At 47.6% G+C, this 27957-nt stretch overlaps 1 protein-coding gene across 2 annotated transcripts in view; it reads left to right on the forward strand.

Moving 5' to 3' along the window:
- LOC135383659 (motile sperm domain-containing protein 2-like) overlaps positions 1-25191 on the forward strand; it is a 29102-nt gene extending 3911 nt beyond the window's left edge. Inside the window, exons 4-6 of one of the 2 annotated variants that reach the window (XM_064613036.1) lie at positions 80-206; positions 1760-1985; positions 24896-25191. In XM_064613036.1, coding sequence (XP_064469106.1) covers positions 80-206; positions 1760-1985; positions 24896-25048 — 506 coding nt within the window. In that variant the 3' untranslated portion in view covers positions 25049-25191. The remainder of the gene's footprint in view (positions 1-79; positions 207-1759; positions 1986-24895) is intronic. The other variant, XM_064613037.1, reaches the window with a different exon arrangement.
- The last annotated feature ends 2766 nt before the right edge of the window (positions 25192-27957 follow it).

Raw genomic sequence — 27957 nt, forward strand, 5'->3', positions numbered from 1 at the left:
AAACCTTGCAATTTCCGAGCGCTAGGCCGTGTTGCGATGAAATGACCACCCGAATTCACCATATGACTTTTCTAAACAGGGACAGTGCTGACTCCGTCGGACAAATTGCTCGTCATGACGGCATGTATAGACGCTATGGATATGAGCCCCAAGGAACTAGTCGAACACTGGAAGACAGTGACGAAAGACAACATGAAGGAACACAGGTAACTCACATGCGAGGGTTAAGTCAAGTAGTGAGCGCTGAAATTTCCTCCAGATCATTTAGGGCAGTGTTTCCCAAAGTGTGGTCCGCGGACCCCTGGGGGTCCGCGAGAGTGTTCGTGGGGGTCCGCGACCGTCTCTCACATTTCAGTGAGGATTTTCGTCCCCTCAAACACGCCTTCGTACATGCTGCCCGATTTCCAAACACCCAGAACTTCCAAAATTGGTACAAGCATGCTTCAACGGCTAGCTTCTAATTTCTGATAGAAAAGTCCTGCAATGCACGTTTGTCCGCACATACAAACAAGAAGAAGAAACCAGTTCGGAATCGTTTCTTAAGCTGTATCGAAAGCACTGAGCAGCTGACGAGGTTGCTGGTTATGCACTGGCTGTGACGGTTGTGTGTGTGTGGAGGGGGGGGGGGGGTCCGTGAATTGTTTCTCATCGCTCCCGGGGGTCCGTCACCGCCAAAAGTTTGGGAAACACCGATTTAGGGCTTCATATAGCACAAAGTTCATGCAGCATTTTTTAGCTTAGTAACACGTAACAGACGGCAGGATCGGTCAGCTCACTGAATATCGGCTTCTCTCCTTTCATTTGTGCTGAATTGAGTCCTACCACGTGTGCACTGAGGTGGCTCTTCCCTGCAGTCCACAATCCGTGTGCTAGGTCATAATATCCTCCCCGCAACAGAGAGTCGTGGAATGGATTTGACGGACTGTAGGAAGGTGGGTAGCTTGTTATAAATTGGCCACGGTGCTGGAGTGGGTGAACCTTGATGCAAGGTGTAAGGCAAGGGTTTGTGTGCTTCCATACCCACGGGGCACATCAAAGATCACTGAGCAGCCGGTCAGTGGGATCATTCTGTCTTTTATGGCTTCGCTTTCTGAATCCTAGGAGTTCAGGTACACCGCATTTCATCGCTTCTCTGCGTACGTAATGACGCAGGAAATGAGGAGCCCTGCCGTGGCACAGAAAAACATTACAACAGACAGCAGTGCTGTCGTTTTCCTGTGCCCAGACGTACATCCACTAGCTCACCTGCATGGGCAACATTTTGTGGTGCTTTCCGTGTATGCCATCAATGACCAACATTGAGAAATCGGGACACCAAAGGTCAGGAAATTTCCCAGTATCCCCTAACACCCCCCCCCCCTCTACGAAAGATTTTAACTGCCCCCAAATACTGCCAAAAAAGACCAAAAGCGTCGGAATACGCCCGAATAAAGCCAGCAGCATAACCATCTGTATATGCTGTAAGGAAAAAGAATTGATCGCTAAGAATTGCATAGGTTCATGTAATTCTGAACAGCATAAGAATTTCTACATTCCTAGACGCTTAGTTTATGGGCTCCAGGCGGATCATCTTGCGGGTTATGCGCACTGCAACTTCGAAATACGTGTTGAACGCATGGGAAGAGTTATGCTAACTATGCATTTCGCGAATCTCTTGGCTTTCTACGGAAGTTCAATGCGGTACACATACTCCGTGTGCGCACTATACATCCATGTGCATACTGTCTGAATGCTACTGTTCTTGCCCGTTCCTTGTTAGGCTGCGACTTACGAACCATACCGACTCCTTATCTAAGCACGAGGTGAACGAAAAAGAGCACATCAACTTCCGCTCTGTGGGATCGGTGCTTTCCAAGGGAAAGACAGCAAAGGACGAAGCAAAAGTGGAATCGTCCGTGTCATTTGCACCAATTAGGCAACAGCTGTCCATAAGCAAGTCGCAGCTGGACGAGATCGAAGAATCCCTTACGGAAATTCACAGTAAGGTAAGCCTTCACACGCTTACGTGTACATGAGTGCCTATACTGATATAGTCATGGGCCGGACACGAGGGCTGTCCACGAGAGTTTCTGACTGCAAGGCTAAGGTTTACTTGAAAAAGATAACCCTGCTCTGTTGAATTGCAGTCACAACTCTTGGTCATCTCACAACCTTCATTACAAAATTCTCCCATAAATAAAGGAGTATTGTCCCATTTATGTGTAAGTAAGTATGTATATGTATGTAAGTAAATACGGATAAGTGGTTAAATTCGCGAGCTTAATAATTTGCGAATTTGTGAGGAGCCGGGATCAGGAAATTGTTCGCGGTATAGGGGTGCGTCGACCTTGCACCAGGTCCTGGGTCAAATTTCGTTCGCGTATTTTTCTGTCATTGGTTCGAATGTTTCGCGGAACTTTAAATTTGCGAAGGGAAGAGCGCTCGCAGATTCCTTGGTATTTTTCTCATAATGAATTCACATGCATAACACTTTGGTGCTGCCTTCCCCGTCAGGACTGCTCGTCGTGGAGTTGACAACAGTGAGTTTTACTGCATCGTATGATATCGCTTCTTGCTTACGTAAGGGATAGCTTTGGTTGTCCTGCGCACGCGCAAAACATAAAGCGAGCTTCGCGTAGAACTACCACGCTATCGCTTACGTACGCAACAGCGATAGCGTACGATGCACTAACAGTTACTAATTACAGCACACTTACTGGGAGAAAGGGCGATGGCGCATCATTTCAGGCGACGGAAGTGCTTTCATGATATTTCTGTTCATATGATGTCGAACAACGCAACGCACAAGGTGAATACTCGTATGGGACACAAAAGCTTGACTTTTTCCTTCCGTATTTGCTTCCAAGTCATTTTCGGTACCGCGGTCTTCATTTTCTGATGCAGTATTTTGTTTCTGTTTTTGTTTCTGGGTTAGATCGGATACCGGTTTCCATTTTCGCGATGCGTCTGTTCTAGGCATCACATTATTTTTAATATCTCGCCCCGGATTTCACGTCAGCACGCAGGAAACTGAATGCAGAACACAGACACTAAAAATTTCGGTACGAAGTTCGTGTAGATTTTAGTACAATATCCCCAGATACCAACTTGAAACACGTGAAACAGTTGTTAAATCATTTAAAAATCACCTCCTTGCGCAAGAACATTATATCGTCCAACATTTTCGCTCCCATTTTCCTGCGCACTGGCCTGAGAACAAAAGAAAGCCAAGAAAAGAAAAAAAAATCGCTGGGCTGACACATATGTGACTGGCAGGAGCAACACCAAGAAAAACTGTGTCGATCTGCCGCTCTATTGAGAGTTACCTTCTATCGTTCCCGGCCTTCGACTTTGTCACTGACTGTCACTGCAGCTAGCACTTTCTCTTGCCCTGCGGTCATATTTTGACAAACCTGCAGCACGGTCCTTAATATTTTCCAGGGCGGAGGATAAAGCAAATTTCCAGCAGGCGAACCTGTCGAGCGGTCCGTGACTCCTTAGAATTTAAAAGGTTGCCTGCCGAGTCCCCCAAGTCTCTATTCAAGGCTCCTTTCTGTTGCGATGGGCCACAGTTCTTCCAAGAACTTGAGTTGGGTCGGCTATATGTTATTGTTACTTTTCGCACATCTCATATATATATACAGGGTGTTTCAAAAAACGTGTCATTCGGACTTTATAAAAAAACGGGGCGACGGAAAAATACGAGGTAAACGGCATTTGTGTGGCAACTGAATTTGCCATCTTTCAAAAATATTTTCATTTGATTTTAATTAAAAAAATTGAATTTCTTTAATTGAACTCCAAGATTTCCCAAGTCAACCTAGCGTTTTTTTTGTTTTTTTTTTACAGAGTTAGAGAGCCCGTAGCGAACTTAGTCAGATCAACTAAGAAATGCGCTCAATATTGCAAATAGAACTGCTCAAAAAAAGTCCCGAAATTGCGGCTTCAGAGTTTCGGGTATTCAACGGCGCACAAAATCTGTCGCAAAGACGCGCGGAGAGCCTGACATGCTCCTGCCCCCACGAAGCTAGTACAATTTATCGCCGAACCGGCGTGCAGTACAAGACGTGCCGATAACAAGGCGGTTGACATTGCACCATACGTTCATAAGCGGCAAACAAAAATGATTCCGCCTCTTTTTTCCCGCCCTAGCTCTTTCCTTTCGACCTTCTATCTTTAAGGGGGCAGGAGCAAAAAAAGTATTTTATTGCAAACATTTCTATGGGCCAGGAGCTCAAGTTATTTCTCGTTGGGTTGCTCGTCTCGTCCACCGTGCAGAACATAGAATTTGGGGAACTCCATGCATTTTACTCTCGGCTTAGTTTCACTCAGCCCTACGAAGGCGTGCTCGAGAAATGTGAGCATCTTGTGGGATCCCAGTGGGTACTCATATGGAACACCCAAAATGCTGCAAATATGCAGCACGCACCGCTGAGAAGTGAGGACGCTACAAATAGTTCCTGTTTGTCCACGAAGATCTTCACCTCCTCGACTTCCATAACGACGCAAGGCGTCAGTGATGGAACGTCCTGCACGAACCAGAAAGAACAAATAGACAGACATTAGTTTTCCTCATATCAGATTTGTCAATCATTATCATTGCAAGAGGGCAGACGGAGCAAACACTGCCAGAAGGTCTTAGCAGTAAGCTTGTGGGGAAAAGTAGTGGTTGCAAGGTTTGCTCCTTTCTTCCTATGCTATCGACAACAAGCAGGACCGGTAGACTTAAAAATCAAGTAGTTGGCAGTGGGTGTGCCTACCCTGGAAACGATGTTGCTCAGCTTTTCCTTGCACCTCTGGACAATGACATCAAGTGCCCCCAGTGCTGCATTACCTTGTAGCAAATTAAAGAACACACATCTCATTTGTAAAAAAAAAATGGAAATACGAGGAAAAAGCTGTGCATGTTATCTCATTCAATGTAATAGCGAGATTAAGACTACGTCTGAATACATGAACTGCATACCAGTAGAGCTTGCAGACAGTGTAACCACCTCACTTGCCTCTCCATGCTGCAAGATTATGTTTGTCAGGCTCAGGAACCCATTCTCGAATGCTGTTGCAAGGTGCACCTTCCACAGAAGGCTGAATTCCAGAGCAGCTGCGGACGAATGCAAGTATTAACAAAGCATGTCAGCCCTGGAGACATGAGAGCAACAATGAAGCCCTTATATAACCAAAAGTGCAGTCACAGTTTCAAATTGGCCTAATTGCAACAGTAAAGGTCAATACCCTGTTTGAAAATGTGAGCCACGGCCAATACAAATCATCTGCCTGACTGAAAGCAACCCAGGACACAGAGATTCCAAGTGAAATCAGATAAGTGTGCTCAAGTAGCAGGGCTCCAAATGTACTGACCCCCTCAGTCTTCACTTCACGAGTATAACATAGAATTCAACTGGGCATCTAGACTAAGCACATTTCACTTATCTACAGTGACCCCCCCCCCCCTAACCCCCAATTTGTGTACACCCTGCCATAGATCCCAATGATTCCGGAACACGCATCTAACCTATATCAAATGAGCACTGACACACATGGTCAAAATCTATAGCATACAGCTGATTCTGTCGCAAGGAATGGGAATTCTGACAACGCAGCTGCCAGGGTCACAGTCATCATTTTTTCATGCCGCTCCCTTTGCTGTAAGAAGAAACCTCTCCTTTGTGACTTGGCTTTCCTCTTCCTCTGAATGGCAAATCTGCCACTGCCTACGGTTCTCCAATGACTGCTCTCTCTCTCCAAGGACGATCAAATGCCCATGACCCTACACGTAGCAAAATGACACAACCATTCAGAAACGATCAATGCTTCCTTGCATGCACGAAAAAACTGTCCCAAAGAATGTGATGCATGACGTACTCAACAATGCAAAGAGCATGACTCACTTGAAGCAGTGTTGTGCCCGCTACTCAATTTAGGTAGCAAAATACCGCTACCCGCTACCCTATTTAAAAGTAGCGCGATACTAGCGGCGCTACAAATATACGAATGTAGCGCGATACCGCTACCGCTACCAAAAAAAAAATGTAGCACAATTACCCTTCCGCTACTTTCTCGCCGAAGGCCTATGAATATGTGATTCGATACATTCAAAGATATGTGCTCATGCTGATACTTTATTTCTTGCGATCAGTACATTCTGAAAAAATCATTACACTCTTGCATTCACCTTCAAGAGCAGTTGCCGCTCAAAGTTCCCGTCACTGAGCCTAACACGTTTCTTGGTGAACGTATCGGCGAAAAGTCGTTCGGCAGACGCACTTGACGGAACGGCGGTACTCAGCTTGAGGAACGCCTCGTGTACTCTTGGATAACCTTGCTTTAGCGATGTCAAATTAAAGTTATCTGGCACAAAGAGGTACTGAGCAAGCTCAGGATCAGCTGGATCTGCTGTAGAAGTTGACTCTCCAAAAGAAAAGAAATCATCTGCATGGAGCTCGCTCGTGGATTCCTCGGCGCGCTCACTTGAGGCGACCGAACACCTTAACATTTCGTTTACGGTCAAGCTGGTTACTTCCTTTCGTTGGTTTTCATCCGTGAGCCTTGAGAGCCTGAACCTCGGAATTAAGACAGCAGCGATTTGAAGGCTCTGGTCTGACATGAATCGGTCGAACCTAAAGTGAATACCATGTATCGTTACCTGTTTCGCAGTTAAATACGATACGGAAGATGTAGTAAAATCACCTTTAGACGCTAGAGTCTAGCGTCTAGTTTATTTTATGTTCTCCCTAAAAAGTAGCGGTAGCGGAGGCGGTTCCGCTACTCAAAATTGTAGCGTGAATTACTTACCCGCTACAAATAACAAATGTAGCGGAATTACACCTCCGCTACTGAAAAAAGTAGCGATTACAGTAGCGCCGCTACGCACAACACTGACATGAAGACGGGAGACCCGTTTCGTTGCATTGGGGCATGCTTCCTCGGGTGGTTTCACTCGCTTTTTGCCATGTTTCTCACGCATCGCCAGCACTGCAGGGTTGTCATCCAATTTCTTCCTCATGTTTTTAAATTTGCACTTCAGTGCCCCGACACCCAAGAGATAGGTCTTCTGTCGTGCCATCAAGAGCTGCCGTGTTTTCTAGACTCACGCTCAAGGCCGAAGTTTTAGACGACAGGTGCCCACGTGACCCGGGAGAAAAGAAAATACCATAAAAAATTGTCTTGCTTTTTTTTGGCGCGTACGCCGTGTAGAAGACACTTTTATCACGTGACCAGGAATCGGACGTCGTAACAGGGGCGCGAAGCTGTAGTAGAAATCTACTGTAGCTGAAAACTCACGTGACCTCCGGAGCTGGACCAATGACTGAGGACTAGCCACCCTATTTTTTTTCTGTTTTGATTATGTCGCGAATGACGTCAATGACGTGACATCCGTTTCTCTCTCACTACTTTCCTCCTCTCTGCTCTGCTTCCCGTCCTCTTTTGTTGTTCCTTTTTTTTTTTTTTTTCATACACTTTTTTTGGGGGGTTCGCGTGGGAGTTACAGGTATACGACGGTGCCTTGGTTGTTATTGTCACATGAAGTATTTTATTGTGCGACATACGGATATGCAAGCAAGACGTACACAGCATGACTGCGGTAATTTGCTTGAAGAAGCCTGATAATGTCGGACTGCCTCTGGAAAAGGACTGCTACTGGCCCAAGAACACACATGGTCCTCAGGATGTCCCCACAGTGTCACCGTGTCCTCGTCCTTCGAGGTCTATCCCCAGAACGTCCTGAGGATAACACTCGCGGACTGTCCGTAAAGAGTCATCCAGGTACATCCTGTGCCCGTCCCTGTGGGTAGCTAGGGGGGACGAGAAATATTATTTTGTTTAGTTTACCTGCTCAGACTCCCTAAACACATTTGTTTTGTTTTTGGGCCGATCCTGGGACCTGACTGACATTTTTCTTAAATAAACGGTGGCCCATCGTAAAATTCCCTGCCGCCAAAAGGAATGACTGTCTATGATACATGAAGGATTTCTCGTGGAAAGAACAGAAACGCGCGATTCTGTCGCACTGCTTTTGACTTTCAAAGGTCCTACCTGAATGTCTCAAACCAAAGGGAGTAAGAAACATACACTTTGGAATGAGACAGAGCTAATACTTCAATCAATTCCTCGCTTTGAGTATTTTTTCTTTGCGTAATCGAAAGAAACATGGACAGATCACCCTTCGTTTTGCGTAGCAGGCGAGCAGGACTCTCGAATTTACGGAGGATCGCGTTATAAGCAAATGGTATCTGTTTTGGCTTCGGAAGAGAATTCTAGTACCTTTCGGAGTGGGTTTCGGACCCTACAGTTGGCAATATGAGGATTTCTCAGACTTTATGTCCTTGACAAGATTCTGTTTCTCACTGGAACAATGAAAATGCTCCTATAACTTTGGTGTCATTGCAATTTGATGTAACTTCTGTAAGTACTTGGCGGATGTGCGTGCCAGAAGTAGCAAAATAAAACAAATCAAAGCAGGGAATTGAGGGAAAGCATTGTCCTCCATGTGTACTTAAACTGTCCTAAATTGGCCCCTAAGGATGGGCGAGGGACAGCCTCGGGGACGTCATCTCATATGCCAAAGTGGCAGTATTATGACATTCTGAGGATCAGATTTTGACATCCTAGGGATGCCATACCTGCCCCCATCTGACAACCTTAGGATAGCCCTGGGATGACAGTGTGTTCTTGGCTGGAGCTCAGTGGCTGCAAGATGAAAATTAGTATCAGATATACCGCTATGCATGTGAAAGTTGCAATGTAAATAGAAAGAATAAAGGTGCTATTGAACGCGAAAAATAAGAACGGTGGTAGGGTTGTGAGAAGCTTGCAGCCATGGGGTGTGATGAGCGACCTTTGTACAAAAAATACCTTTTATTGAGCTACTTCACAATGATATATTCAGACCGAATAGCCTGACAAACTTGGTTTTGGCGCTACGTACAGAACAGCTACTAAGTTAACGTCGGACGAAACTTGTCGAGCGAAATCACTGAGAATCAGATTTACAGTAGCGTCATACCTTTATACGGTACGACGTGAGCGGGTGTTTAATCATAACATTTAGATGATATTGTTCCGCGAACAGAAATATAGTCTACCATCGTATCTGCAAAGCTACGCTGTCTGTCTCGGTCACGGCGTATTCCGGTCCCGATTTATGGTAACTGTTAAGCAACTTGGTCACAATACACGAAGTGAATGCGGTGTTGTAAGGCAACAAGCAATGACAAATGACTTACCTGTCGGCTGTCGTTGACCGGGTATCGGGTACGAGGCGTTCGGACTCTCGAATCGTTTCTACACCAAGTATCAGAGCAGAAATGTTGCGCAGGAATCTTCCCTGGCAGCTGTGACTGTTCGAGGACACTCACATGATACAGCTTGCGTTTTTAAATAGGAAAGACCAGAACACATACTCCAACCCAACCGCTACACAACACAAGCCGTCCGAAACGGACGCAGGCGACTCCTTGGACGCCGGTCCCAACCGGCACAGCCGCCGCGCTGTCGCCTGTTTGAGCACTCGCGAACAAATTCGAAAACTGCCAATCATCGCTCAGAAAACGAATTCATACTCATGGGAACCAATCAGTAATCACTAGCCACCAGATGTCTCCATGACGTTCAATTTATGACGTTTTCTGACGTCCATTGACACTGAAACGCATGAAGCGCCTCACTTTATCCCGCAAAGGAACTGGCGAGTTTCGGGCCCTTGGTCGTAACGTCTATTTCGTATTGTCTAAATTTTTGCCGTGGTTTCTATGCGCTCGGAGTGATCACCTGACCGGCGTCGAGGACCGGAGTCACATGAACTATGCGACGGGGCCAGACATGCTGGTGACGCGGCACTGGTCACACCTCTTCTTCGAAGCCTTGCCGCCAGCGTTTCCTCGCTTTGCTGATTCTGGGATTCTTTGACAGGTAAGACACCTCCGTTTAATAAATTTTATTGTGATAACTATGCTAGCAGCACTGCTATTGTAGTGGCTACCTGCTTCTTCCCCACGCTTCTAACGAGCATTTGGAAGGTGCAGGTGCGAATGGAAGTGTCATGGCGGTCGTGACAGAGCGTCAACGAAAGTTATGTGGTGACGCTTGAGAAGTTGAGTAGTGAATGTATTCGAGAGACGCTAATGTGTTATCAGCTGTATCCGGTTTGTAGCTCTGTTAGAATTGCCTCTAAACGTGGACTTCACGAGCGCTAACGTTTGTGTATGGCGCAGGATGTTTTTGTCTTTCGGGGGCTGGTTTCGACGGTGATTCGAGTAACCATTCTCTGTCTCAGCTGGCCGCAGTGGGTATGGACTTCACCAACGAAGACTTCACTGGTGTTCAACGTGCCGCCTGGAGGAAATGTGCGTGCGATTCATACCGAAGACTGACAGATATTAGCCGGTACACGGCACAAGTGTTACCCGGAACATGCGTCCAATGCTGACACTCACCTGTCGAAGGTAATACATGTGCAAGGTAATACAAGTGGCCGCTTCGTTCGCCTTGCATGCGAGACGAGTTGGTTTTAGTTATTCGTTCGACGTGGATAGCTCGGCCTGTCTGGCGTGTTGATATCAGCCGCATTCAGTAAGAAACCTCTTTGATCTCTCCTCTTACATACTTGGTACTGCTGTGGTACCAATGTACCATTTTTCTCTCCTCGCTGCCTCACCTATCATCGTTTTAGTATAAGCTATAGTTCGTACCCTTTCACTGTTGTCGATAGTGACTTTTATAACACTTAATGTTGTTCCTATCCACTTTGTAATGCGTCTTTGTCGTCGTTTACTTTGTCACAGTTATGCCTTGAAGCAGAATTCCGATTCGAGGCCAGGATGGGAAGCATGGATTAAACGCTGCACAACGGGTGACAACTGCCATATCAACAGCCCCCACAAAGAGATGTAGAGCCGCTAAAATATGGTGATCATATGCCCTGAGCAACAAACAGGTCTGCATCCCAGCGAAACTTGTTTCGTAGCGAGTTTCAAGCTTGCAAATAGTTTCGCAGCAGCGGCGTCGAGCCGCGCCGTTTGGTGCAATCTGTGATATTTTGACTATGTGTGGTTCTTATTCATTTTTATTTTCTCTGAGTCATTTCTCTGTGAACAGGGTATTTTGCATAGTTTGCAAGTCTAGTGAATATTCACTGTATCACTGCCGCAATTTCACAAATTTGCCGAAATAAAGTCTTCAATCCCCTTTGAAACAAATTCTGTTGACTGCAAGCCTGCCCTCCACGCCTGCCTTCCAAGCATGCGCCGGGGGAGAGGGGAAGCAGGAGCACGCGGGGAGGTGGAAACGACCGGGAAAGGAGGAAACTGCGAAGCATAAAACCATGGAGGAAGGAAACACAGGAGCGGCCGTTTCGAGCAGATTTCCGTGGGACCCCTCTGGCGGTCGCTCCAGTCAAAACCGCCATTACTTCCTGTCCACCACGTGATCCTCTCTAAAGTTTCGGTTTGGCAACGCTTTGTTGCTCGCGCTGCTTTTCGTGCTTTTATGCTTTTCCAAAGTCACACTCGTAAAATGTGAACACCACTGCAAAAACAAGGTAGTGTTAAAGTGTTCTTACCGCGGTTGCGGCTGTGGTTCAACAGAAAACAGCTGCCACGGGAATACGTTTCATTCGTAAGCACGTACTTGACCGGTTGCTTCGTACTCCTGTCTGTGAGAGAGTCATCTTGAATCGTTCCTTTGCAAGCTGTGGCTGTGCTACAGCTGCAGATTCAATTGATTTGCTCCATCGTTGTACAAATTTGATTACTGGCATGCTTTACCACTTCAGCAACAAACACACAAAACGTGGCCACGTCGCCACCCAAACATCGCTGCCACGAATGATGTTTCTAGTCCTACGTTTTTGTCCTGCAGACCCTGACCGATCTTGTAGTAGAAGGGTAAACCAAGAGTAAACCTCCTAACACACACAAAGAAAGCTGGACGCGCGGCGTTCATCGCAATGCACATATCTGAACTGCAAGACAATCACGACTCCCGTCGTCTGCTGTGAGAGCGGGCCTGCGCATGCTCTTGGGGTCACGTGAGCGGTCACATGGTAGACAGGAGCATCCCAGAATGCATTGCGAAGCTGGCACGCTCGTCCCGATGGCAAAAAGTTGGAAGGGCCGCTCCGTTGTTTCCTTCCTCCATGCATAAAACAAACGCCACTTTTGTGGCTTCTACGAAGGAAACCACGTGATACGACGTCACCGCGCTTTCGCGTGGTCTCTACGTAGAAACCCCAAAATTACCGTTTTTCGGGTGTCTGTAGAAGACACGATAGAAGATCCATTTCTAAGAGTGATACTGTAAATGTGAAGAGGTTATCCATGTTGACCACAAACTATAAATTTAATCACGAAGCTCTTGCACTTGATCACTTCGGAAAAGATGGCTGCATGGGAAAGACGAGTAAGACAGATATCCCACATCGGACACGCTCCGATCTAACCCTGGGAACGAGGCTTAGACGGAAGTGAGCACAGTCTCGAACAACTGCGGGGGGGGGGGGATACCCCTCCGGACCCCCCCCCTCCCGCGTGTAATATGTACTGACCTAACCTAACCTCACTAGGGAATTTGCAAATTACAGCGCAATTTATTACTATCGTACGCGCGACTTCCGGTAAGCCTTGTTCCCAAGAGGGAGTTCCGATATGGGAATTTTGCAATTTCGTGGGAAAGACACCAAGGGAAAAAGTGTCCTGCCCTTAATTATATTCAAGAACAGATTTCCTCACATGTCCGCCCATCTTCCCATCCACGCTGAAGTTATCTCTCAAGTGCGGAAACTTAAGTACAAGCAGCTCTGCAGAACGCCGATATAGACGGTGTGAAGGGTACCTGGAACAGCATTTCTTTAGTTGGATTGACAGGAACCACAGTGACCAACAAAATGAAACGACAGTTTCCCTATAACGCCAATTTCATGCATTCTTGAAAGAGGATATCCACGATGGCACGGCGAACGTCGCCGCCAATGGGTGCCTTCCGATTGAGCACTGCTTCCCAAGGGCCAAAGGTCGGGAGTTTAAACTTCAAGTGGTCACACTTGTCGACAACAGGTACATCCTCTTTCGAAATTGATGGTTCTGGTAAAGCGTGCCTATATAGAATGAAAAGCAATGGCGTCCAGTCTACCATTCCGAATCGCCCTTATGTTTTGTAAAATCCAGCATGGCTTAGTAAGCTAAATGTGCTCAAGAGCACTTTGAATGCGAAACCCCAAATGAGACCCGCATTGGTCACTCGGAAATATTACATACGTTTCGTCATCATCGGACACCACATGGCATGCAAGCGGAGAGCAACGGCCCATTGGTACAGTAATATTGGTCACGTCCTTCAGCACCTGTTAATATACATCACAACTCAAATCAAAATGTCTACAAAAACCCTGGCAGCCGGATTGGTGTAATATAGCTTACATTGGTGTGAGCGACAAGCCTGCGTCCCACCTTTCTCTTAGATTTGTTGCTTATCGCGTCACCCTTTTCGATATCCGTGAAGTCGTCGACGTCGGGGTCATAAACATGAATCTGGATAAATGCAAAGCTACCTTTTATTCATGCACGAGAACCCACGTAGAAGAAAAAGAAACAGAAGGCAGCTACGCACCAGGCGTTCGGTTGCGACGTTAATGGCTCCCATAAGCTCATCGTATGTACCTTCCTTGAGACGCCCTTTTTTTTCTCGCCACTATCGAATACCAGCAAACAGAAGCGGTCGCCCATTGCCTGCCGACAGAACAGAAGAACTGACAATAATGATCATAAAGTTATAGAGCAACTCGAGCCGCCGGCTCTAAAGCGAAACGCACCGCCTCGAAAATATTGTCGCCACCGGCGTGCGAGCTCGGAAGATCTCTGATTGGCTGCGCAATATATGTATAAATATTTGGATGCTCATTGGTCTAAAAAACTGGCATCAGTTTCCTTCGCGCTGATTGGGCGAGAGTCATTTGATTGAGGCGCGAGCAGAGGAGGCACAGTAAGCGAGTTTCGCCGCCGCGACAATAGTGTCGCCGTTGGCATTTCCCGCCAAATTCCGGCTATTTACTTTCCATTGGCTCCGGTCCCCCACGTGACCTTTCTCGATCATGATTGGCTGAGGCTCATTTAACCGGTGGATTCGCCCTCGTTCGTTTCTCCGAGGTGCCGACCCGTCTGACCGTTGTGTAGCTGGCGTCTATGTAGGCAGACGGTGATTTCGTTTCGTGGATTTCGAAGATGTTCGAGCTATGGACGAACGCCTGAATGAAAGGTAAGCAGACAAACGTATGATGCATGTCAGTGATCAGACGTTTAATACTGTCGCCTAACTGTGTACATGGAGGTACGCCTTGTCCCGTATTACATCACTTTCTGCCGGTTAACAGTCATGATCTGGTTTATGATTCTGCGTGGCGTTACTTGTCGCGTTTTGTTCCGCTATTTGAATGTGTCCGATGTTTAATACACTGGTGTGCATGTAAAGGAAAACAGCGTGCATCGCGTACGCACGGCTCTTCGAATTTTGTCATTAGTCGACATTAGGCGCGTAACGATTGCATGTCTTACATAGCGTATACAGAATACTAACGTTGCCTGTGCTCGGGTTTACCATATCATTAAGAGGTTCTTTTTCTTTTCATTCGGACACCGACACCTGTTCGTGGCCCTGCGATCCGCGAACATGTGGCCCCTGTCACCTGAAGATTCTACAGTTGTGCTGGGATAAAGCGGATGGCTTCTGCGACTCATCACGTGCTATTATATGTGTATAGTAATATCTACTTTCTCCAAACAGAATAGGTTCCCTTAATGATTGTATAATATGATAGTCACGCTTTCTGTTGCTCGTCACTATTTATTCTTTATTTATTCTGTAATAATCGTGTAGGTTTACTTGCATTCAAACGTTGCTTCTTGTTTATATGTTTACCGTGTCAATAAATTTGTACACGTGAATTCCTTCGTCTTCTGGATTTTCATTTTCTGCTTCCCGATAATATTAGCAGATGGGCTGCGAAGCGCTCGGAACCGGGTGGGGGTGGGGGGAGAGAATTCGAGTGAGAGGGTACGGAGAGGGCACGCAGTGCACATGCGCAGTTCGATCAGCCAGCGCGCGCTTTTTGGCGCCGTTTTCCGGCTATTTTGTCGTGATTCGTTACGGATGATCACGTTGTTAAGAGGGGCGGTGGTTTTCGTGGCGAAACTGTGGAAGCTACAGCTGCACTCCACTGGCGCGAGTATCCAGACGGTCGGTCGAACGGAGGAGAAAGAAAAACGACGGAGGAGGACATCACGTCTGTCCGGCCACGCGTGTTCTCTCGGACTGCAACCGTTGTGCACGCAGACGCTAGCGGGTAGTTTGAGGGTTTTGAATGCCTTAGATTTAGATTGTTGCGAACTGCTAATGTGAGAACGGAATGGCACATCCACGTGATCATCACAACAGCGGGAAGACGAACATGACAGCGAATCCCTGCACCTCCAAAGGACGAAGAAATCGTCAGAGAGAAAGTCTGCACTCTTTCCGACGTACCGCAGGTGTCACGGAAACCTGGTGCGTTCCCGGGATGCTATACAACTGGGACCTACTCGCGATCGCACCGGGTGAAATATCCTCCGTCCTTAACCTCTGGATAAAGGTGAGACGAATTCACCGGCGAAAGTTTTCCGGCCGCACAGCGGACACTTAGCAACACCGTTCCGGGCAAATAAATGAAGAAGAGTGGTCGGGCTGCCCTATGTCAATCGACACACGTCCCCATGCGCCACACAGTGAGACAAAGGAGAGATGCTAGTAACGTTAACAGCAACTAATTTAATTAATGCAACAATTTCTATCTAGAATTACGAGTACAGTATCAACAGCATGGTTAACATTTGTTCAAATGGAGAACAGGCAACGGTAACATCGAAATCACAGGTCGGTTAGAGTTCTAGTACGTATAGGGAAGGAAATAGAATCAAAGTCTTAGCTGATTGATGATTGATGCTGGCAGTCTTCAGATGATCCTCTTGGTGTGGCTGGTAGACAAAGTCCAAATCGATGATCGCTGCACACACTTCACTTCACCAAACGATATTGACAAACCATTGCAGAGGGAATAACTGTTTTGAAATTGAATTTTGGGGAGCTGGTGCTGAGACGTCTGACTTCTGGTCACATGTTTACCGACTGCCCCGAAACAGAGGTCCTCAAGAGTTTTATTCGGTGTCGCATGGCTTTGACGTCTTTGTCAGTCGCCGACGTCGCATACCTCTGGCGCCTAACACACACTTGCTACAATGCACTTTAATTGATCACAGAAGTGGAGGGACACAACTGGTAAACAACGGAGGAGGAGGAAACCCCTAAGGTCCACCGCAGACATTGACTCTTAACTATTTGCGGGTGTCCAAAGGGACGCCGCTACATGTGTTTTTCATACAGCTACGAGACTTCCGCAATCTCTTGTTACACAGGTAGAAGCCCATCAAAACTCTGTAATAGGTGGCGACGACATAAGCCGTCAGTAACGGCTGGTACCAATTTACACCGTCTACGTGCCTGCCTAAGTGCTTGTCCCGTCAAGACTGAGAATAAGACTTCTATTGTACACAACCCTTCTCCGAGCAGACGGACCCATGTGTAGGCGACAATTTTAGCCACTTTGGCTCTGGCCACGCGGGTCCGGCTCCTCGGGCGTCGTTCGAACATGACAGAAATGCCGCCGAAAAAGGACAAAATTGCCCGATTCCGCGACACCACCCCCTCTTTAAGAATATTGGTAATCTCCAATATTCAAGAACATAGGAAGAAGGGCATGTTTTGTCTGGCGTACGAGATACAGTTAACTCTGATAACTCAACTACAGCACACTACAATATGCAGAATATATGTGGTTAATATACAGGAATATCGAAAGGTGCGCAGCACTCCACACAGATAACACCAATGACGTAGGTTACAACATATCGTACCTACACTGTGATACATTTACATACATCGTTACATGGGTTCTAACAGTACATATAACAGTAACATAACACAACCACCTAACATGAATACATTTTTTTTTCTTTGACCATTTAGTCGAGTCGGCTCATGTAGTCCGCTCCTACATTTTCCTGGCCCCTGATATGCTCGACCCGGAAGTCATACTCCTGAAGGGTCAGGGCCCAACGAAGAACTCTCATGTTGATAAACTTAGCCTCATTTAGGTATCTCAGAGGTTGATGGTCCGTTTGGAGTACAAAGTGAGTACCGTATAGGAACACATGAAATCTTTTTATTGCCCACACAATTGCAAGGCATTCCTTTTCGATAGCGGAATATGCTTGTTCTCGTGGGCATAATTTTCGGCTGGCGTACTCAATGGGGTGCAGTCCAGTTTCCCCTTCTTGCAAAAGCACAGCACCTAGTCCAACATCAGAGGCATCTGTTCTAAGTACGAAGGGCTTAGAGAAGTCGGGAGCCCGCAGGATGGGGGGTTCGGACAATGCGCGCTTAAGAGCGTCGAAGGCCGTTTGATGAGTCTCCGTCCACACGACTACATTAGCTGCTCTCTTCTTGGTAAGGTCGGTCAATGGTGCGGCGACCGCTGCGTAATTCGCCATGAAGTCACGGTAGTAACCTGCGAGACCCAAAAAGGAGCGCACCTGCTTTTTAGTCTTTGGTCTCGGCGCGTCCTGGATCCTCTGTAGGATGGAGTGTTGTGGCGTCAGGATTCCTATTCCTATGTTGTGACCCAGGAAAGGAAGCTGGCGAAATCCAATCTCGCATTTTGTGGGTCTTATTGTCAGACCTGCTTTCTCGATTCGATGCAGTACCGTCTGCAAGATGGCAACGTGTTCTTCCCACGTCGTCGTAGCTATGAGCAAATCGTCATAGTAATGGTACACATTCGGGATGTCTTGCAGGATGTGGCGCATCAGCTTCGCAAATACTGCGGGAGCAGTCTTTATCCCGAACGGCATGTTCTTGAAATGATAGTGGCCATTCGCAGTCGAGAATGCGGTGAATTCCTTCGATTCCTCACTCAGAGGCACCTGCCAATAGCCTTTGGTCATGTCCATTTTGGAGAAGTACGTTTGTCTTCCTACTTCCGACAGCAAGGAGTCGGCTCTTGGGATGGGTTCAGCATCGGCTACTAACTGTCGATTAAGTTGTCTGAAGTCGATGCAGAGTCTGTTGGATCCATCCGGTTTCTTGACTATGATGGTAGGGGAGTTGTATGGAGACTTCGATTTTTCGATGATACCAAGTCGTAGCATCTCCTTTACTTCGTCTTCAATGGTCTGACGCAGCGCGAATGGCAGGGGGTATTGTTTTACGTTAATGGGCCGGTTCGTGTTCAATTGGAGATGACATTCGATTTCCGTCGTTTTCCCCGGAACATCAGAAAACACCTTTTCATACCTATGTATCACGTCATGCAACGACTTTTTCTGCTCCTGACTTAGGGTCTGTGCAACTTGAATATCCTGGTGGGTTTCCTTGGGCTTGCAGTTGAACTCCGGAATGTCGACGTCGCCGCTGGATTCGTCGTGTTCCAGTACAGTCATGGCTACCGGCGTTGATGTCGATTCGGGAGCCGTCCTTCTCTCTTCGTACTTCTTGAGCAGGTTTATGTGGAAAAGTTTCTTCCTGTGGCCCAAATCGACGAGGTAGTCAACCGCTCCTCGCTTTTCAGCGATGGGAAAAGGCCCTTTCCATTGCATCGTGAGCTTGTTTGCCTCTGTCGGTAGTAAGAGGAGTACCTTATCTCCCTGTTTAAGCTGTCGATTCTGCGACCGTGCATTGAAGTATCGAGAGTATCGCTCGGAGGCTCGCTCGAGTTCTTCGTGCGCAATCTTGCACGTGTCTTCTAGGCGGTTTCGCAGATCGAAAACGTACTGATATGTACTCTTTAGTTCAGGCTCAATTTATTTTTCGACCCATAATTCTCGCAGGATAGCTAGGGGTCCTCTGACGTTGCGTCCATAGAGAAGCTCAAAAGGGGAGAAGCCTAAGCTCTCCTGTGGAACCTCCCTGTATGCAAAAAGTAAAGGGGAAAGATACCGATCCCAATCACGGGGTCTTTCGGCACACATTCTTTTCAGCATCGTTTTTAGTGTCCCGTTGAATTTTTCCACTAATCCGTTTGTCATCGGATGGTACGGTGTCGTCGTTAGCTGCCGTATTGACAATAGCCTGGCTACTTCTTTCATCAAGCCGGAGGTGAAATTAGTTCCGCGGTCGCTGAGGACTTCTTCGGGAATCCCTACTCGACTAAAGATGTTCACCAGCGCTTCGGCGACCCGTTCTGTTTCAATACTCGGCAATGCTACCGCCTCGGGAAATCGCGTTGCGTAGTCCATGAGGGTTAGGATGAATTTATTCCCTCGTGACGACGGTGGTTGCAATGGACCGATTATATCGATGGCTACCCGTTTGAATGGCGTGTCTATCACGGGCATCTTCTGCAGTGGGGCCCTAGCTGTTTTACCCCTTGGTGTAGTGCGCTGACAAATATCACAGCTGGCTACGAAACGCCTGGTGTCGGCTTGAAGTCCTGGCCAGTAGAATTCGCTGAGAATTCGGTCCGCCGTCTTTCCGCTTCCGAGGTGTCCGGCCATCATTCCGCTATGAGCCAGTTCGAGCACTACCTGTCGGTGCTTTTTAGGTACCACGAGCTGCAGGATTTCTTCTCTGCCTTCATTACTCGTACATTTGCGGTAGAGTTTTTCGTCAACCAGCACGTAGCACGCGCTTCCGCTCCCCTTCTTTCTTCCTTTCTTCATTACGCCAACTTCCGCGAAACATTTTTGCAGGGTTGCGTCCTCTCTTTGATCTCGGACAAAATCTTCCGGATTGAATCCCTCTGCTAATTCGGGGACCTTCAGTCTGCGAAAAACCGCGTCCCTTTCCCTCGCTTGCTGTCTTGTGACGACAGCATGAGTTTCAAAACTACCATTTTCTTCCATCGAGCATTGCGAGTCGTTTGCGTCGGCCTTTAGATCGGTGCGCTCGTCGTCATTGGTATGGCTAAGTTCGGCGGAAATGGGTGCAGCCCTGGGAATGGTTTCGATTTTCGCTATCGGCTCCGTCACAACCGTGTCCCAATCGGGATCTGGATTTTCGGCGCTCCGTACCCCTTCAACATTGCCTAGGACCAAGTCGTACATGGGGTTATCCATGCACCGGGCTTTAATTCGACCCGTGAAATAGGGAGTTCGCACGAAAATGTCCGCTTCGGGGAGAATTTTCACGGTTTGATCAATGAGGAATACCGGATGTACGGCTCCTGTTAGCTCTTCGCTGCTCACCAAATCTTTTCTTACGATCACCGTATTGCAGCCAGTGTCTCTGAGAACTTGGATAGTTCGTTCGCCGATTTTGCCTTTCGAGACTGGCAACTTGTTTACCCCATATGGGCCCTTACTTCCTGACACGGCCGTCTGTACCACGGGAATCTTCGTGCCGCCTTTTAATTCTACAAAACCTTTTTGTATGCACAAGGATACTGACTCCTGAGACAACCCCTTATCGGCTGATTTTGCCTCTTCATCGGCCCGAGCTCTGCAGTTCCAGGCGCTGTGTCCCATCCTACCGCATCGTTTGCACTTCGGTGGTGGTGGTGGTCTCGCCGCGGCGCTTCTGCAATCTTGTGGTCGGTGTCCGATCCTGTTACAAATGTAGCGTCGCGGTCGATCCCTTTCACTGACGTCGCTTCGTTTATGACTGGGCTCATTCCTTCTCTCGACATTGTTCCTGCCTTCCTCTTTTCCTCCTCTTGATTTCTTTCCGAAATTCCTTAGGTTGTGAGCTTCTACGTACTGCTCTGCTCGCGTTACGAGTTCCTTCAATTCTTCTCCCTTTCGTTCGCGCATATAGAGGGTTAACTTCTCTTCGCTGTGGGCGAGCAACTGCTCCTTTAGAAGTAATCGCTTCACTTCGTTGTAGTCCTTTTTAGTGCCGGAGAGTTCCATCCATCTCTCCCAATAATTTTCTAGGCGGGCGATATATTGGGATACTGTCTCGCCATCTTTCGGCGTAGCGTCACGGAATTTCTCGCGGAATCCGTCTTCGGTTAATCTAAACCGGTGCAGGAGGGCCTGTTTTATTTTGTCGTAGTCAATGCAGTCTGCCGGAGACATCCTACCGTAGACCCCCAATGCCTCGCCTGTCAAACAGATACTAAGGGCACTTGCCCACTGGTCTCGGGCCCATTTTTGACCCTCGGCTACCTTTTCAAACCTAACAAGGTAAGCGTCTAAATCGTCTTTACGATCATCGAAGGGTGGCAACAATTTATGGGGACTCAGCCCATGAAACTTTATGGAATCCATGTGGGGGTTTTCCGTTCCTCCCCGATTACCATTTTCTGCCTTTAGTAGGAGTAGCTCCTTTTCCTTCTCAAGCTGCATCATTTTCCTCTCGAAATCTTCCTTCGCGGCTTCGAGCTCTAATCGTCTCAACCTCTCTGTGGCTTCGGCTTCCTCCTTTCTTCTTTCGCGCTCGGCAGCTCGGTCCTCACGCGCTCTGTCGCGTTCTACTTTGACCCATTCCTGAAGCTCCTTTCCCTCAAAGCCTAGGTTTTTGCCCATAGCAATTAACTTTTCTGTTAGTTCCGTTTCCATTTTGAAACCCTATTCGTCTCGGACGTCAGCACCAACAAGTATACTAAGCACCTTTCCTCTCCGTCTCAATGTGTGTGTACAGCCCGTCCTGTCGCGGACGCCAGAAATTTTTATATGTCACGGAAACCTGGTGCGTTCCCGGGATGCTATACCACTGGGACCTACTCGCGATCGCACCGGGTGAAATATCCTCCGTCCTTAACCTCTGGATAAAGGTGAGACGAATTCACCGGCGAAAGTTTTCCGGCCGCACAGCGGACACTTAGCAACACCGTTCCGGGCAAATAAATGAAGAAGAGTGGTCGGGCTGCCCTATGTCAATCGACACACGTCCCCATGCGCCACACAGTGAGACAAAGGAGAGATGCTAGTAACGTTAACAGCAACTAATTTAATTAATGCAACAATTTCTATCTAGAATTACGAGTACAGTATCAACAGCATGGTTAACATTTGTTCAAATGGAGAACAGGCAACGGTAACATCGAAATCACAGGTCGGTTAGAGTTCTAGTACGTATAGGGAAGGAAATAGAATCAAAGTCTTAGCTGATTGATGATTGATGCTGGCAGTCTTCAGATGATCCTCTTGGTGTGGCTGGTAGACAAAGTCCAAATCGATGATCGCTGCACACACTTCACTTCACCAAACGATATTGACAAACCATTGCAGAGGGAATAACTGTTTTGAAATTGAATTTTGGGGAGCTGGTGCTGAGACGTCTGACTTCTGGTCACATGTTTACCGACTGCCCCGAAACAGAGGTCCTCAAGAGTTTTATTCGGTGTCGCATGGCTTTGACGTCTTTGTCAGTCGCCGACGTCGCATACCTCTGGCGCCTAACACACACTTGCTACAATGCACTTTAATTGATCACAGAAGTGGAGGGACACAACTGGTAAACAACGGAGGAGGAGGAAACCCCTAAGGTCCACCGCAGACATTGACTCTTAACTATTTGCGGGTGTCCAAAGGGACGCCGCTACATGTGTTTTTCATACAGCTACGAGACTTCCGCAATCTCTTGTTACACAGGTAGAAGCCCATCAAAACTCTGTAATAGGTGGCGACGACATAAGCCGTCAGTAACGGCTGGTACCAATTTACACCGTCTACGTGCCTGCCTAAGTGCTTGTCCCGTCAAGACTGAGAATAAGACTTCTATTGTACACAACCCTTCTCCGAGCAGACGGACCCATGTGTAGGCGACAATTTTAGCCACTTTGGCTCTGGCCACGCGGGTCCGGCTCCTCGGGCGTCGTTCGAACATGACAGAAATGCCGCCGAAAAAGGACAAAATTGCCCGATTCCGCGACAGCAGGTGAACGGTAAGACAAGTTTGATTACTTTTTGTGACCGGTACGTTAGCGGCGTTTCATTGTGCAGTGCATTGCGGTAACTTGTCCGTTTCTGATATGCCGCTAATCGAATTATGTGTGGTTATGCTAACGATGAAAGATGAAAGTCACTGAAAAGGTTAGCCAGCTGTAGGACTCGAACCCACATCTTCTGGATTGTTTATGCTTCGTTGCTTATGATTCGTTATGCTAGTTGCCCCTCATGCACGTCGCAGTCGTTCATTCACTGTGATCTACGAACATTTGTGACAAGTGCGCTTTTTGTGTTCAAATACGAAATCAAGATCGATTGCCTATCATAGCAGTGATTTTCGTGCAGAGTTACGGATCATCAATAGATTTTTTTTTTGTTTTAGTTCTCCCACAGCCATGGGCAACAACGACACACATAGCTCAGCATTGGCTTCTGAACTGCCCTTCGATGTCGAAGCACCTCAAGCTCCAGTGAAGCCTGCTACAAGACGTAAAAAGATATGTACTGTAGCTTTTTCGAGACAGTTCCCGAGGACAAATAAACTTGATTTGTCATACACCATCGGCTTTTTGATTGTCTGCTTTGGGACAGCATGATCGTTGCTCTACAGCAATCGCCGAAGACAAACGGACGAGGCGGGGGGGGGGGGATGAGAGGAGAGACGAAAAACCAGGGGAGAGAAGGGGGAGGAGGTTGAGAAAGGAGGTCGGTCTGCGCATGCGCACTGGGCCCCAGCTTTTTTCCCGCGCTGCAGCTCGGGGACGCTGTGAGTGGCTCCTGGAGATCACGTGGTTTGGGCGCCCGCCATTTTCCCTGGACCATTGCGTAAGCGGGAGCTTCCGGCGGATGGCAACTCACCGCAGGCCATAGAAATCTTACGGAGAGAGGCTAGAAGGAAAGCCGGGGAGGAGGGTCGAACGAGAGCCATAGAGTTAATATAGGAAGACGCTAGAGAACGTACTTTCTACTCGCGCTCGCGCCGTCAATGGGATTCTCCTATCCCCGAGCGTGACCGCCCGGGCGCAGCCATCCGTTGGTCATGGACAGTGTTAGTGGACGAATTTCAGCCCCCTAACTACAGCAAAGCTGCTCCGCTTGTTGCCAACCCTGTGCAGTCACGTGGGATGACAAACGGGGGAATGAGCCGATGGAGGCAACGGCGTCCACCGCAGGAAGCGAGGCCAGCCGTGTAATTAGCGAGTTTTAGTAATTCGTACGATATCGCCTTTGCGTACGTAAGGGATAGCGTTGATGGTTCTGCGCACGCCCATAACAGAAAGAGAGCTTCGCGCAGTGCGCAGAACCACCAACGCTATCTGTAACGTACGCTATCGCCTTTGCGTACGATGTACTAAAACTCTCTATTGTGTTGAGTACGCACGAACCTTCGGGATATGTGTAGAATTGAGTATAGTGCATATCGGAATCACAAGGTAAACGTTGCCATATCTTATCTATGACATTGCCTGCGACACTGCCAACCCTTTGGTTTCCACCGACACGGATGAAGATGTTTACCGACGTTGAAGTGGCGTTTGTATGCTTTGCGAGCGATATCAATAAATTGTTACCCATCGTAACAGATGTAGGCATGTATTTCGGAAGGCAACAGAATTCCAAAGATGAATACACACAGTAAACCGCTATTGTGCCGTATTTCATGATAGGCAGTAGAGAGACGATCACGTTTAGCCGAAGAACTTACTGCGAAGTCGTCATTGTTCGTACTCCGCAGTGTCCGTATGCATAGAACACAATAGGCAACTAGTTAGTATAGCTGTCGAATTAGTAGTGAAGGAATGTTCAGTATGTACTTTTTCTGTGGCCAGTATAACTTTGTCCGCGCAATATTCCTTGCGTCGGAACACGTGGTTTTATGCTACACCCTGGTTCAAAATGTTCGAGCAACGCTTCAATGCTCCATTGGTTCCTTTCTTCTACGAATGATTCGTTGACAAACAACACTGCTGACATTACGTCTTTGTGAGTATCGGCATTGTCTGTTCCAGTTCGACGAGCTTTCTACTGAAATCCAGGCGATTAGAACTATGGTGAGCGAAATCTGGATACTCAGCGGGATCTCGACCGCCTTGCTTCTAGCCAGCACCGCCTACCTGTACGTCGTCAAGACTTGTCTATCCACCAATGAATGGTTCTGCTGATAAAAATGCACAGTTATTCTGTGGGCGACGTACACAGATCTACAGACGACGTCTTCTCCTCTGGCTACATATTCAATGATTGTTCTTTTACTCAGACATGTAAAATATACTATAAAAACTAATTAAAACACTACATTAAATACCGAAGGCAGAATGTATTCAGTTTAAAAACTACTCAAGGATATGCAGTCGTACAGTTTGCATTCGAACATCTTGACGTTGCTGAGTCATTTTTTTCCCAGCCACGAGTTTTTTTGCTTTTTTTTTTGTAAATGTACTAATTTCTGGAGAATTCAAACAAATTCATTCACTATTTGTGGTCTGCCTTGGCCAATTATCGTTGATTACGTAATTTCTGGAGCAACGAATCATCCCTTCAGGCAGTACGTTTTCGCAAACAAAACTTGCTCGCTCCTAGCCAACCATCATCTCATCTCGCAAACTGGAGGCGTGCACCATTTTTGTGACAGTTATGAACTTTATAAGTGTCACAAAAAAGGCGTACGCCTCCCGTTTTCAACAAATCAGAGAAAGAACGATGTCATTCGAGATGGTGGTTGGCTAGGAACGAGCTCTGCGGTGGAGTTCATTTTTAAGAACACTGTTCCCTTAGAAGTCGGCCCAGGACGCACATTCCCCAGGGCGTCAGTCGTGACCAAAGCCGTAGCGATGGTGGTGCGAGAGGGGAGCCGCCCCGGGCGCCCTCGCCAGAGAGGGCGCCGAACAGCAGGCCCTGGCAGGTTAGTTGGACCGTATAAAGCGGGAATGAGGATAATTTGAATTTACGATCTCGGCAGTACAAATAAGCGTTTTCTTTGTTTACAATGGTTCTGGCGGCAACGGGAGAGGAGGTGGGGCGCTTCAGATTTGCCCTGCCCCGGGCGCAAACTCACCTCGCGACGTCTTTGGTCGTGACGTTGCCCACATCTTTGAGGCCGACAACGGCGAGCCCTTTCACCATCACCACCATTACCTCATTCTTAAGAGTGCATTATACATATCTCAATACCATTGGCGGATTGGCGCACCGAGAGGGGAGTTAGGGCGCCGTGCCAATCCTCTTAAGCCTGAAATGCATGGGACGTTTTCCCAGCGTCAAAAATGTCGCGCGCACGCCATAGCCTTGCACACGCGGCGAAGAAACGCCCGCGAGGCGACCACCCGAAACGCATGTGACGCGTACGGAGCGAATGACGCGCGATACTGCTGCTGCTATATTGACCGACCAAAAATGTCTTGCAGAACGTGTCGATGCTCTTCTTTCCCGTGGTTCCTGCGTTCGTTCATTCCAGATATCATTAAAATGTGCAAGTAAATTAAATGTGGCGGGTAATGTCCCCAAAATTTATGCAAGCTACTCATACGCAACCTTGTCTCCCGCACGGCGGCCATCGTTCTGTCTACTTCTCGGAAAACGCGCCCAGACGCGCGCGAATATCTGTAGCCGACAGATTCCGGCGTACACCTTCCGCACGCGTTGAAAAACTGCTTTTTCCGAGGTCACACGCACGCCGAGCGCGCGCACGTACTGAAAACATCGGAAAAATGCTCCATGCGTTTAGGCCTATAAGCCTCAAGGCCCTCAAGGTCGCTTGTGGAAACTGTGCACTCTTTATTCATAGGTCGTCCTGATTTTTCTCAGATATCTTAACAATATATGCCTCTGAACACCCGCACAGCCCGCAGTGTCCGTCACCAAGAAAGGAGGTGAGGGGGTTGCACGCTCTGCCCCCGGAAGCACTGTTGTACCCCTTGGAAAGAATCATGGGAACGCCTGCAAAAGCAAGCCAGCCATACAGCAGCCAGGAAGATGACTGTATACGAGACACCACAGAAGTTGAGGCTAGGACTTCTGTTCTCAGGTTGTAAAAAAAAGTGACTGAATTACAAAAGAGAGAAAGAAGGAAACGTAGAGACGGGGCGGGGGAGGGGGAGTGTCATTCAACCAGCGGCGAACAACTTTAGTTGAATAATAATGAGGGGGAGTTTCATCGCCAGGGACGATACTCTACCCCATTGCTGGTGATGTGGTGAAATGGAATGGTGAGTCGCCTCGCAGTGAGGACAGAAGTCGTACGGTGTAAAAGAAAACCGTAATAATGCAAACGTCCGTTTAGGGCTGGCAGAGCTCTGGTGGGCTGGATTTGACCCAGGACCAATCAATTTTGACAATTATTCCTTTTAAAAATCAAAGTTACGTACGTTACTGCAAATGTGTCAGCGCTGAAGAAAAATTGAAGCAATTGACGCAAGAACGACATTGGCAGGAGTCTAACCATGCAAAGTTTCGGTCAAGTGCGCCAACCACTACGCTACACTGACAGTTCTTACCGACAACACGCCAAGCAAAACAACTTGCTAAGGAAAATATTGCATTTACTCATTGTTTAGTTACTGATTACATTACATTTCTTGTTTCTAAGAGCGTTGCAAGTATAGGCCAAATGGTGAAATGAACATATCCACGAATTCGTTTATCAGTTGCAATGTGTGCAACAAATGAAGATGGAGACAGGGGCAAATAAAGCAATAAGAACGTGTTATTCCGTACGAGCATGGTAGCTTACAATAAATAATATTCGAACATTGGGGCCAATATTACACGTTACGTTTATCACGTCGAAGACTTGTCCGTCGTCACAGTATCGGTAGTGGCTTCCCCGGTCTCGTTGCCTATCGGCGCTGCGAAATATTCTGCTTCCGAAAGAACAACGCCCAGCCAGTTTCCGTCATTCGCTGCGAGAGACGTTGTCTCCAGCTCTTGCGAAACATTCGTCGTCGTCACGTTCTCGCCTTCATGAGGATGAGGTAGCTGCAGGATGAAGAAGTACACGGGAAAGAATACCATGAGAGGGACCAGAACCGTCCCACACAGTATGCCGATGCACATTGCCACGGCTTCCGTCAAG

Source organism: Ornithodoros turicata, chromosome 2 (assembly GCF_037126465.1).
Source record: "Ornithodoros turicata isolate Travis chromosome 2, ASM3712646v1, whole genome shotgun sequence".
NCBI classification, from domain to species: domain Eukaryota; kingdom Metazoa; phylum Arthropoda; class Arachnida; order Ixodida; family Argasidae; genus Ornithodoros; species Ornithodoros turicata.